The sequence below is a fragment of the Chionomys nivalis genome, chromosome 24, assembly GCF_950005125.1.
Source record: "Chionomys nivalis chromosome 24, mChiNiv1.1, whole genome shotgun sequence".
NCBI lineage: Eukaryota > Metazoa > Chordata > Mammalia > Rodentia > Cricetidae > Chionomys > Chionomys nivalis.
The window spans coordinates 977,852-991,352 of NC_080109.1; the positions used below are offsets into that span (position 1 = coordinate 977,852).

General features: G+C 37.7%; 1 protein-coding gene across 4 annotated transcripts in view; it reads right to left on the reverse strand.

The window, feature by feature from the left end:
* Lrba (LPS responsive beige-like anchor protein) overlaps window positions 1–13,501 on the reverse strand; it is a 484,014-nt gene that overhangs the window by 410,143 nt on the left and 60,370 nt on the right. For all 4 annotated transcript variants that reach the window (XM_057757319.1, XM_057757317.1, XM_057757318.1 and 1 more), the window contains exons 10-14: window positions 11,420–11,617; window positions 11,095–11,228; window positions 5,947–6,055; window positions 5,493–5,645; window positions 331–499 (exon numbers count right to left, since the gene is read on the reverse strand). In XM_057757319.1, coding sequence (XP_057613302.1) covers window positions 331–499; window positions 5,493–5,645; window positions 5,947–6,055; window positions 11,095–11,228; window positions 11,420–11,617 — 763 coding nt within the window. The remainder of the gene's footprint in view (window positions 1–330; window positions 500–5,492; window positions 5,646–5,946; window positions 6,056–11,094; window positions 11,229–11,419; window positions 11,618–13,501) is intronic.

Below are 13,501 nucleotides of genomic sequence, written 5' to 3' on the forward strand. Positions count from 1 at the left end.
TGGTCATACTTGTTTCCTGAACAATGCAGTAGCACTCTTCCACAACATTAGTACAATGTTGGCAACAGCAATTTATAACAGACTAATGAGATTTGCTATCCTGAGGAACTCTAGAAAAAGGTTAAGAACACTGGTTGCTCTTCCACGGGACACAGGATTGATGCCCAGCACCTACATAAATGTGCAGGCAAAAAAAAAAAAAAAACGAAACAAAACAAAACAAAAAAACTCATACACATAAAATAAAATGTAAAATGAGCATATTGTTGGTTTCTTTTATAATCTGATTTACGATATGTACAATATATCATTCAGACAGCAGAATTGTACCTAATCCCTTGGGGGTGATACCGCTTCGGTCCTGAGGATTCACTGCCCAGTAGTAGTACTTCAGTGTGTGCATGATGAGAAGCACTGTTCCAACTCTCCGAATAGTGTTATATATGTTGACTGTACCAATGAATTCAGTGGAGAGGTAAGTATACAGCATCAACTGAACCTACAAAACCAAAATTAAGCACAGAGAAGCTCATTGACAATGTCCCACAGGCTGTTACATTTGGATTACATGTAGTCCAAAAAGTAAGATGCTGAAGCTAATGACATCATATAAGACATCAAAATAGACAAGCACTCACCATACTCCTTACACAGTAAATACTCCAAAATATGTCAATATTATCACATGGAAAAATTCTTTTATTACCATTTAGCGTCATCAATTTTCATTAGCATCTGTATCTTTATAACGAATTAATGCTTTAAGAAAATGTCTTGTTCTGTGTGTTTTTCTGGTTCAGTGTGTTTGGTTGGTTGGTTGGATGTAACAGGATCTCACTATGTAGCCCTGGCTGGACTGGAGCTAAATATGTAGAACAGGCTGGCCTCAAACTCACAGAGTTCACCTGCCTCTGTCTCCTGGGTTCTTTTTTTTTTTTTTTTTTTTTGGTTTTTCGAGACAAGGTTTCTCTGTGGTTTTGGAGCCTGTCCTGGAACTAGCTCTTGTAGACCAGGCTGGTCTCGAACTCACAGAGATCCGCCTGCTTCTGCCTCCCGAGTGCTGGGATTAAAGGCGTGCGCCACCACCACCCGGCCTCCTGGGTTCTTGAATTTGAGAATTAAGATATATATCACCATGTCTGGCCTTATGTAGTTGTTTTGTATATACAGATGCTTTCTGTGTTTTACAGAGAAGTATAAGCTAGAAGAGGGAGATGACTTGGTGGGTAAGGTGTGCAGAACTGTACTTGGACCCCCAGAACCAAAGAAAAGCCACACAGTAGTGGATGGCTGTAATCTCAGCACTGCTATACAGAGATGGGAACCATCAGGAAGAGGATCCATAGACGCCTAGAAACCAGCAGTAATGGGCAGCAGTAAACAAGAGACTGTGTCTCAAAGAAGGTGAATGGAGGATGTTCACTAACTGCCGCATGTGTCCTGTGGCTCCAGGATACCCCATTCAAACGTGAATGTATACACACACACAGATTTAAGGGAGAGGGCTGGTATGGCTCAAAAGGCTGAACATATAAAAATGTACATGTGTCTATATTTACTTCAAATATAAGCTCTTGTTATAGTAGAGAAAACAAGTATACAAGTGCTACCCTAACACAGCACCTTTAGTCTTCATACAAAATTTCAATGAAATGACGATTCTAAACCTCAGCACAGCTATACTCAAGTAGTTACAGCAACACAAAGTCAAGACTACTCTTGTTCTCCCATGCTGCAATCATGAACTCTCCATACCTACTAGTGGATATATTTTATAAACTGAACAACTATAAGTCCAGCATATATAATCTCCCCTTAGACAAAATTACTTCCATGCATTTGCAACTGAACATTTACATTATCTTCCTTGAAACTAGGCATTTTCATTTTCAACCCTGTACTGAGACTCATTGTTGCTTGGGAATTTCTCTCAACAAGGAAGTATTAGGTACCTGTCTCTTAGATGCCCTATAAATAAAAAACCTTGAGATTTAATTAGAAATTGGATTAGTAGTGGTGTATGTTACAAACAACGGTGATGCTGAACCAGCTAAGACTGGAGCTTAGAAGACAACTGCAGCTTAGAAAATCAAAAATAGGCTGAGATTTCAGCTAATTTGCAGCATGGTGACATTTTCGATGTATTTACGACTGTTAAAATGAGTAGCCTCAACCTATCTGTCACTAAAGCAATACAATAATACTTCCTTTCATATAATATACTTCAAATTCTTAAGCACTTTATTTCAGGTCATAGATATTTGCATGTACCTATATACATAGCACTGTTATTACGGATTATAATGACACATGAGCCATCCTTCATACTAAATACTGTTAAGGAGATGAAGATTACACAAAAATTCAAGCCATCAAAGCAGACACTGAGACACAGAAGGTCATGGCGGGGCTGGGGACATGTCCAGCTCAGGAGAAGAACACTCACACGGCATGCACCAAAGCACTGGGTTCAGTCACCAGCACCTAAAGGACACAACAACAACAAAGGCCATGAAGCAGGCTGCCAGAGATGGTGACTTCGGAGCCAGAGAGCCCACAGCGAGATAAAGTGAACTGTATAGAAGCCTCATTAATCAAGAAGCATGAAGGAAGGCTTTGAAGACTGGTAGTAGTGCAGGCAGGCAGAAGAAAAGAAGTTTCAAAAAGAAAAATGATAGCTGAAAAATGGTATCACAGATCCAGAGCAATCATTTTCCAAACCTACCTATGTATTAAAAGACCTGGAAAACAAAATTCTTTTTTACTATCAAATCTTAGTCATACCCCATAGTGATAAAATCAAAATCTGAAGTAGACAGAGTAGAATTCTGCTTTACATTTTTGTTCTTAAATCTTCCTCAACTGATTCTATCAGCAGCCATGCCTGGGAACCACAGCTCTAGTGAGTCCTTACGGTGCCTGGCGATGTGCTGAGGATATCTGAATTTCTAAATTACAAAACCTATAATTGACAGGAAGGTTTAAAGCAAGATATGAGATTACCTAACTCTGAAAATAAAGGAATACTAAAGTCTGAGAGACTAGGAAAGGACCTGATGAGAATGGCATGTTAGGGACACACAGGAAGCCAGTGCTGACGCACACCTGTAACCCCAGAACTTGGGAGACAAGAGCAAGAGGATCCTGAGTTAAAACCAGCAGGCTACAAGGAGAGACCCAGGCCAGGACATACAGAGCTAGACCCGGTCTCAAACAACAAAACACACAAGATTCTTAAATAAATTAGATAAACAAAAAAAGTGAATGAAATCGAAAAATATTAAGAATGCATCAGCCAAACCTGGTGTAGACCTTTAATCTCAGCGCTCAGGAGGCAGAGGCAAGCAGATCTCTGTCAGTGTAAAGCCAGACTGGCCTACAAAAGAAATCTAAGACAGGCGGGCTACACAGAGAAACTCTGTCTCAAAAATGCCCCCTGCCCACCAAAAAAGAAAAAAATATATATATAAAATGATATCATGGCAAGGAAAATGTATAGGAGTTAATATCAATACACAGAGATAAATGAAAGACCTCTATGCTAATCAGGAACAAACCTTCCTTCCTTCATCCAATCACACAATCTAATCACACCTATGCAGCAACTACCTTTCTGACTGTCTAAGATCTATGAGTGCAAGAATAAGGCCTGTCTTGCTCACCACTCTACCCACACTGCCCAGAAGGAAGTAGTCATTCCACAAATACCTTTTGAGTAAACAAAAGGCCACTGCAGACAAGAAAGTTGGTAGTTCCTTCGAGACCATTATAAGGTCACCTCTGAGAAGCTCTAAGATAAATGAAACTATGAGGTGCTCCTTGTTCCCTTTCCAAAAGCAAAGGTTAATCCATACATCGACGACTCCGACTTCAGGAACTAAAGAAGGATTTACAGTGACTCTAATGAAGCTTGTGTGCTCCCTATAAGCCTAGTTTTGCATGCACTATATTATGCTTTTTAGAAAAGTTTTCTTTCACCCTGCAAGCTACATGATCTTCCAGACAAACAATCTGGACCTGTCCTTCGCTATGATTGTGTTTATGATAAACTGAGAGCAAATAAAATTCCTTATAATGATACCAAGCAGACAGCCAATGGAGAATATTAATTTGATATCCAGTCAATTGTAATTTCTAAAAGGTAATTAAGAAAATTTACTAAAATGTATAAAGAAAGAAATAAAGTGTGATAATACTAGGAACATGAAGAAGTCATGTGATTAAGTTTAAAGTAAAAGTCATTCCTCTACAACTAGGTATGTAATAAGACACTTTCTGACAACTTCAAAAGAGACACAAAGCCTTACAAATATGCTGGCTAGTAAGACCAAAAAAAAAAAAAAAGTCTAGTAAAAGATTTTTAAAGTAACTTGAAACAATCTTTGAAAAGAAATAAGACTAAGGGTCATGAAAGAGAAAGAGGTCAAATTTAACCAGGAGATAAAAAGCTACAACCTCCAGCTGCCTCCTCTGATTATTTCCAAATGGCAATCAGAGTCGGCAGCTGTGTTTCTCTTTACCATTGAAAAGGCCAGCAGAAAATAAGATATTATGACCCTGGAAAAGAAAGTCTCCAGACATTTTTTCCTGACAATTAGAGTAAGTATGTGCTATGATAGACATAGCAAGTGGGCAATGGGGGAGGGGCAATGGGAACATGGGGTTAAAATAACACCATTTCTAACAAAAATTGTAAATAAAATGAACGTAATTATTCAACTTTATTTCAAGTTATATGAACGTAATTATTCAACTTTATTTCAAGTTATATTAATATTAGCATTACTAATTTTTTAGGATAGCTAACAGATCAGGGTATGTTAAAAAAATTTCACAAACTTTGGGGTAACAAATTCATTTGTTCATATAGTAATAACTAGTTTGTTTTTAAAATATTACAAAATTATTTGACAAACACATTAAAATTTTCTGTAATTTAATATTAAAATTAACATATAACGAGATCATTATATTAGCCTTCAAAAAAGGTGGCATTTGCGATGGTAAAATGAAACCGGAGTTAATTCAAATGGCTGGAGTATGCACAGAAGAGGCAGACAACAGAAAGGGTGAGATGTGAGGGAATGGAGAGAGGGAGGAGTGGGAGGAAAGAGAAAGGAGAGAGAGTGTATACACATGCGTGTATGCATGGGCTGGAGCATACCTGTGCATCTACAATAGGACAGGGTCATAGAGCTACAGAATCTAGGAAAGATAGACTGGAACTGCCCCGACTAATACTTTGCAAACAAAGATACCCTCAAATAAAACCTTAACAAGAAAGTAAAGACATAGCTCATATTTCTATTACAAAAGGAAAATATATGTTGCCTGGAAATTTTTCCTGAAAAGCAAAAAAGTATGCTTGGTCAAAAATGGTCATCCACCAAAACCTTACTTATCGATATGAATATGCAAAAGAAAAAGGGAAAATTCTCACAATTCTCACTGTTTTCCAACATAAGTAAACCGAGATCATATATATACATCACCTTGGCTGGAGTGTGGATCCATATGGCAGGGTTAAGAAGAATGTGATCACACAACTGTTTCAGTAGGGGCATCCCATTCTGCAGATTGCTCAGATACTTTGAAAATGCAAGGCAAAGTTCAAGTACTGCTCTGCTGATGTGGGATTTGGAAGACTGTTGGGGGTAGGAGGAGGAAAGTAGTTTAAAGGTTACTACTAATTCAAAGGAAGGTAAGTAAATCACAAGCTGTCAACACCAAAAAAGAAGTTGTCCACAAACTATATTCAAACTTAAAGATGGCATGAGGCTTGCTACCAGATTTCCTTAACAAAAGACCTGAAGCAAGGTGAAACAAAGCCTACAGTTCCTTAAGTAATCTTCTACAGGCAAGGAAATATTCTGACAGAATTTCTTAACCACACAGAAAAACAATTACATGGTTTGTAAATTAATAATAAAATGCTTCATACTTTACCTTTTCAAGACTATAACCTATCACCAAAAAGCCCTTACAAGCGAGCATCTGCTCCTGCATAGCAATTGAGTTCTTCAACAACTCCATGATAAAAGCCAGCAAGGTTGTACTAGAACAAAACAAAGGCAATGATTTGAGAAAGAATATTCCACAAGAAAATATTAGATTCAACACAAACAGCCTTCTATTTATCTTATTCAAAATTTCTGTTTTCCGGGCAAGAACGTAACTCAATGAGAGTGCTTACCTGGCATGTGAGAGGTTCTGGGTTTAATCACCAGAAACACATAAAGGCCAAGTTCTACTGAAATACTAAAATTATCTCCAAGACCACTTCAGAACAAAATATTTACTGTAGAATCAAGATTCACTTAATATTTCATGCATTTTATCACAAATAGTAATTTAGGAACAATATAACAAGCATGTATTGCTTATAAAAATGAACATTTGAGGGGGCTGGAGAGATGGCTCAGAGGTTAAGAGCACTGGCTGCTCTTCCAGAGGTCCTGAGTTCAATTCCCAGCAACCACATGGTGGCTCACAACCATCTGTAATGAGATCTGGTGCCCTCTTCTGGCATGCGGGCATACATCGAGGCAGAATGTTGTATACATAATAAATAAATAAATCTTTAAAAAAAAAATGAACATTTGAAAACAAGTAATAGACATGTGTAACAAAAGTACTTTTTAATATGTTAGCAAATACAGTGTTATAAAGAGATAAAGAGGAAATTGGAATTGAAGGATGAAATGGGAAGGGAACAGGGGTGCAAGGCAAAGGAAGGACAACTAACACTAACGGCCATTGAAAAGCCATATAAAAATCTACTAAGGTAAAAGCTTCCTAAAATGTATACATATGAAAGGAATTTAAATGGAGTCACTATACAATGGGTGAGACATGCCCCAAACTAGACATCTTATGATACCAATAAAATTTCCAATCCCAGGAATAGATTATATCTACTGAGTCAATGGCCAAAGCTACTGGTTACCCTCCACAACCTGACAGTAATGCCCTTTTGCTTAAGACACCGCTTACTTATGTCACTAAACGTCAATAAATAAAGCTGATACCCAAATAAAAGCTTCACTGTGGGTATCACAGGAATTCATTTGTCATTCACTTGGAAATAATGTTCATCCCTGACATTCCCCTCAAAATGCGATCTAGGCCTTACCTTGGCACAGCTCCACCCCTTTCTGACTGTGCTGGCTGCTAAAACCATAGCCTGTGTGTGCCAAGCACAGTGCTCTGAGCTACATCCCCTGCCTAAGAGCTACCCTACTTTATTTTTTATTAATTTATTTTTCTTTCTAAAAAATCTGTTTTCATTTTCCATACCAATCCCAGTTGCCTCTCCATCCCCTCCTCCCATTCCCTCCACCGATTCTCTCCACCATACTCCCCAGCCACTCCTCAGAAACGGGAAGGAACATTGCTTTGGGGAAGGTCCAAGGCCCTCCCTACTGAATCTAGGCTGAGCAAGGTATCCAGAAAGAAAGAATAGGTTCCCTAAAAGCCAGTACAAGCAGTAGGGAAAAGTTCTGGTCCCACTGCCAGCAGCCCTTCAATCTGCCCCAGCCATACAACTGTCACTCACACTCAGAGGAACTAGTTTGGACCGATGCTGGTCCCTTCCTTGTCTGACTGGAGTTGTTGAGCTCCCATTAGCTCAGGCAAGCTGTTTTAGTGGGTGCAAGGACATCTGTTCAACTATGTTCACAGCAGCATTATTTGAAATAGCCAGAAACTGGAAACAATCCAGATGACCCTCAACCAAAGAATGGATAAAGAAAATGTGGCATATCTACACATTGGAGTACTACTCAGTGGTAAGAAAAAAAGAGGGAAAAAAAAACCAATGACATCATGAAATCTGCATCCAAATGGATGGAACTAGAAAAAACAATCCTGAGTGAGGTAACTCAGACCCAGAAAGATGAACATGTTATGTACTCACTCATAAGTGGTGATACTAGCTGTAAAGCAAAGGCTAAGGAGCCTATAGTCCATTATCCTAGAGATGCTAAGTAACAAGGGGAACCCTAAGAAAAACATACATAGATCTACCTGGAAGGGGAAATAGACAAGATCACCTAACAAATTTGGGAGCACAGGGTTGAGGGGAAGAAGAAAGGGTGGAAAGGGAAGAAGCAGGGAGGGCAATGGAAAGGAGAACTTCAGGGAACAGGATAGTTGAGATGGAGGAAGGGCAGAGATGAGAGCAAGGAAAGAGATATTTTGATTGAGGGAGTCATTATGGGATTATCAAGAAACCTGGCACTAGAGAAATTCCCAGGAATCCACAAGGATGACCCCAGCTAAGACCCTAAGCAATAGAGGAGAGAGTGCCCAATCTGGTCTTGCCCTGTAGTCTGACACTGCTAAAATGGCCAAGGACCTGTTGGCAGCTAGGAAACCTAATAATACTATTTTACTATAGGGACATAATAATTTAGCTACTCCTAATAGCATATTGTTACACCCAGAGATGTCTCTAATGCCCACTACTGGACACTGTGTAGAGACTCAGCTCTAAATAGGATATCTTTATCAAACCCCTCCCCTCAAGGCTCAGGGACCTATGCAGAAGAGGTGGAAAGACTGTAAAAGCCAGAGGTAGTAGATGACCCCAAGGAAATGGCAGCATGTACAAGACCGGCACAAATTCAAACAAGAAAGAACCCCAGTGTGGAGAAAGGGAAGTGGACACAAAGTCCCACCCTCCGTCAAGAAGCTATCTGCGTATCACCCACACTCCAGAGCAGGCCCATGCTCAGTAGTTGGCCAACACAAAACAGACTCCATGATTTCATGTGTGTGTGTTTGTTTTGTTTCAGTTTGGTTTGACATTTTTTAATCTTACTAGGGATTTATTTGTTTTCACTGTCCTTTTTTTTTCTTTAGTCTTTTTTTTTTTTATAAGAGAGAGAGAAAAAAACATCAAGCTGGGTGTGTAGAGGGATGGAGAACACTTGGCAGGAATTGGGATGGAGAAAGAATATAAGCAAAATCCAACCTATAAAAAATTCTAAATAAAAAGAAAAAATAAATATCATTAATCTGAAATCCAAAAAAGATATATTATATACATGTGTGAAAATGTCCAAGAATAAATAAAAGCACTATTTAAAAAGAAAAAAGAATAGATGTAACAAGATAATCAAGCATATTCATTTTAGAGGACCTAGAGACCAATAGGAAGGAATAAAAAAGAGCAAACAGACTATGATTTAAACTATCAAAACAAGCAGGACTCCATACCGGGCTAAGAAGTTGTTCCTAGTCATGAATGGTGGTTCATACCTTTAATACAAAGACCTGGGAGGCAAAAACAGGAGAAGTTGTGGGAGCTGAAGGCCAGCATGTTCTACAGAGTGAGACCTTGTCTCCAAAACCAAAAGAAAGAATAAAGTAATTTGTTTCTTCTTCCAGTAGGAAAATCATGATCCTTCAGCTTTGAATTTTAAATGTGAACAGGGGATACAGCATTCTCCACCACCCACAATATTTAGAGAAGCCAAAGAGGAAAGAAAAACAGGATTAGCTATCACTGCCTTTCAATGGTTCCTCAGAGAGAAGACAGTGAGACTGGCAGTCACCTCATCTCCACAACAGAGCTGTGGCTACTACGTCAATGAGGATACTGAAAAGACGGGGAAAGAAAAGAAAGAAAACCTAATCCTTGTCAAAAGAGGCCACAAAACTTTAGTAAGCTTCATGCTTATTACTATGGCAAGAGGAATGAAATACTTTAGAGTATGGTCAACAGACCAGGAGCAATGGAGCACACCTGTAATCCCACTACTTTGCAATGGAAACCAGGAGGTTCTTAAGGTTGAGGCCAGCTTGGGTAACACAGCAAGCCCCCATCACACAAGTAAATGATTTAACTTGATGAAGTTGGCAAATGGAAAATATAATACCTGTTTAGAAAAAATTAAAAATAATTTTTGCTGCCTAAAAATTATCTGGAAAAAAATTATTTCATCATCAGTTAGATTCATGGTTGAGATGTCAAGTTACACACAGGAGAATTTCAGAGAATAATGGAAAGCTCATTTAAATTTCTCAATAAATGAAATACAATCAATATACTATATATAATTTCACTGAAATATGCAGCCACGAGAAATTCATGCATTTACACAATTCTCATGTTTTACAATTTATCATGAAATTCACATGCCTCTGCCTTTGTTAAGACTCAATTCAACAGCACAAGATATAAAATATATCAACATGCAACCTAATTTTTTTTAAAAAAAGACAAAATCTCCTTGCCTACCATTAAAATTTTAAATTTTAAATTACATAGATGGATGATTAGCGAACTAAAATATTAAAACCCTTATTCCCATAATAAATCCCTGCCAAATAAAAACTTAAAAGTTTTAAAATTAGACAAATTATATATAAAATATATAGAGAATATAATATATATAATGTTATATGTCCTATATATATAATACCATTATTATATATAATGTTATATGGGGGTGTGAAAGACTGTTTGGGTTTTGTCTTGAGGGGGTTTTTGTTGTTGTTTATTTATTTATTTATTTTTGTTGAGACAGGGTCTCACTACATAGCCCTTACTGTCCCAGAACTCACTCTGTAGATTCTGGTTTAAAACTCACAGTGATCTACCTGCCTCTGCCTCTCAGGGACTAGCCTTAAAAACTTTCTCACAATACCCAATTTAGATGTATCATTTTGAATAAATCCACTAAGTTAACTTTATTCCATAAACGTACTATGCTTTTAGGGTTTCCAATTTTTTCTACTACTAAACCAGAATTACATTAATAATAATATAATTAATAGAGATTTATAGCATTGTTTATACATAAATTTCTCTAAAATATTGTTACTCTACAACAAAACAAATGGCAAAAAAAATACTATTCTGTTCAATAATCATGAAAAGTAATTGTAATTTTCAAGTAAAATTCAAGCAAAAGGTCACCAGGCATGCAATGCTCAGAGTAAACCTGGCATTCAGAAAACTAATGTAGAAAGGTCAGCTTGAGATCCTGGTGGACGACATGGTGAATTGTAAGCCAGTGGGGTGTGGGCTACAATAGTAAAACCCTCTCTCAAAAACAACCATCAAAAAGAGAAACAAAAAACACTCACCAGATAGTCAAATCAACCTCATCAGATAAATATTGCCTATAATCCAGCTGTGCAAAAAGAGGAAATAAAACTTGTACTCCTCCAATTGAATGCATGGCACTTTGGATGGAATGTGTTGAAACTGCCTTTACATCCTTGGAAAACAGAAAACACAGTAAAGGTTTCAATGATTTCTTTTCTAAAGCAATCAAAAGTAAAATACAACAGGAAATGCAAGAACACTAAAAATGTGGCATACCACATGTTTAATAAAAACTAACAAACACACCTCCATAATTCACTGATATTTCCACTTGATATATTATTAAAAGATCTGGAATCGTACCTGGAGCATGAGTGCATGTGGGGAATGAACAAAAATGGAAGGATTGTCCTTAGGAGATGACTCGAGGCACAACTGGGCATCTGTGGCCCGTGGGTTGTAGGTGAAGGCAATGGAACTGGAGAGTTTGCCATCGTATAGTAAAAGTTTATGATGCTCAGCAAGGAAAAGGTCACTTTCTGCCTTAAACTTAAATGTACCCTGTCAATTATAAAGACAAACAAACAAGCAAAAAATCAGTTAAGGTAACATACACACCACATAAATACAAATGATCCAGTATAAAATCTAATAATACCAGGTAAAATGACTAACCCCTCCACATAATGTGAGCCATTACCTCTGTGATTTATTCTCTTGGTCACACTTTTGTTGAATCACATTGAATTTAACTTATATTTATTTTCATTGCCTCAGGATATTTTCCAATTACCTTTGTGTCATCTGCTTTGACTCACTGACTGTTTAAGGCTATGTTGTTTAATTTCCACATGTTTATAAATTTTCCATTCTATCAAAATCATAAAAATATATTCAATGACTTCAATCTCCTTAAGTTGACCAATATGTTTTGTAGCCCACCAGATGGTCTGATCTGAAGAATATTCTAAGCACTCTCAAGAAGAATGTGTTTTATATTGTTGTTTACAGAGTGCTCTGTATGTTAAGTTCACTTGGGCTATGTAGTTGCCCAAATCCTCTGTTCCTTGTTGATCTCAATTACTGTTTGCTCTACCAACATTGCCATCTGCACGTTCTTTCAACAATGTCAAATATTACTTTCTACAGTCATACACCACAAAACAATGTTTTGATCAGTGAAAGACTGCATAGACAGGGCTGGAGAGATGGCTCAGCAGTTGAGAGTAATGACTGCTCTTCCAAAGACCCCAGGTTCAGTACCCAGCACCAACACAGAAGCTCATAACTGTATGTAACTCCAATTCCAAGAGATCCAACACACTCAACAGACATATATCCAGCCAAAATACCAATCAATGCACATAAAATAAAAATAAATCATTTTTTTAAAAAGATAGAAAGTTTGTAGGATCAGAGCCCAGTGACATAATAGCTCTTAGTTTATTTAAGCATACTCTAAAATAAGTTGTTCAAACACTGTGAACATATCTAAAGTAAGTATATTGACACAAGTTAAAATTTTTAGTCAGGTGGTGGTAGTGCACATCTTTAATCCCAGCACTCGGGCGGAAGAAACAAGGAGAACTCTGGCTAGTAAAAGAATTCAAATTACAACCAGAGGGAGGTCAGCCATTGTGATACACATCTATAATCCCCGCACTTGGGAAGTGGAGACAGGAGGATCCAGAATACAAGGCCAGCATCAACTATGTACCAAGTTCAAGGCTGGCTTGGAATACCTGGGATCCTTTCCTGAATATACATCTAAACAAAATGAAGAGAGACATGTTGCACTTCCATGTCTATAATAGCACTATTCATAATTGTCGTGAAGTACAAATAAATCCTCATTAAGAGATTAAAATGAGGGTTGGGGAGCAGGCTCAGAAGGTAAGAGCAGTGGCTGCTCTTCCAAAGACCTGGATTCAATTCCCAGCACCCACATGACAGCTCACAACTGTCTGCAACTACATTTTAGGAGGTCTTACACTCTCATAAGCAAAACATCAATAACACACAAAAAAATGAATAAATAAATTTCTTAAAAAATTAAGTAAAAAAAGGCCAAGCATGGTGGTATACTCCCTTAATCCCACAACTAGGGAAGCAGACGCAGGTGGATTTCTGTGAGTCCAAAGCCAGCCTGGTCTACACAGAGAGTTCCAGGATGGCCAGGTCTATGTGGAGAGACCCTGTCTCAAAAAGAGAGAGATAAAAATGGATTTAAAAAAGCATGGTACATATATAGAATGAAATACTATTCGGCTATGAATTAAATTCTGTCAGTTTGACAATGTGGACAAAACTAGAGAACATATACTAAGTAAAATAACCCAGGACACAGGCAGATAAATGTTCCCTGATCCCCCTCATATTTGAAATCTAAGAATGACAATCTCTAACAAGTTGAAAGTTGAATGATGGTTACCAGAGACTGAGGTG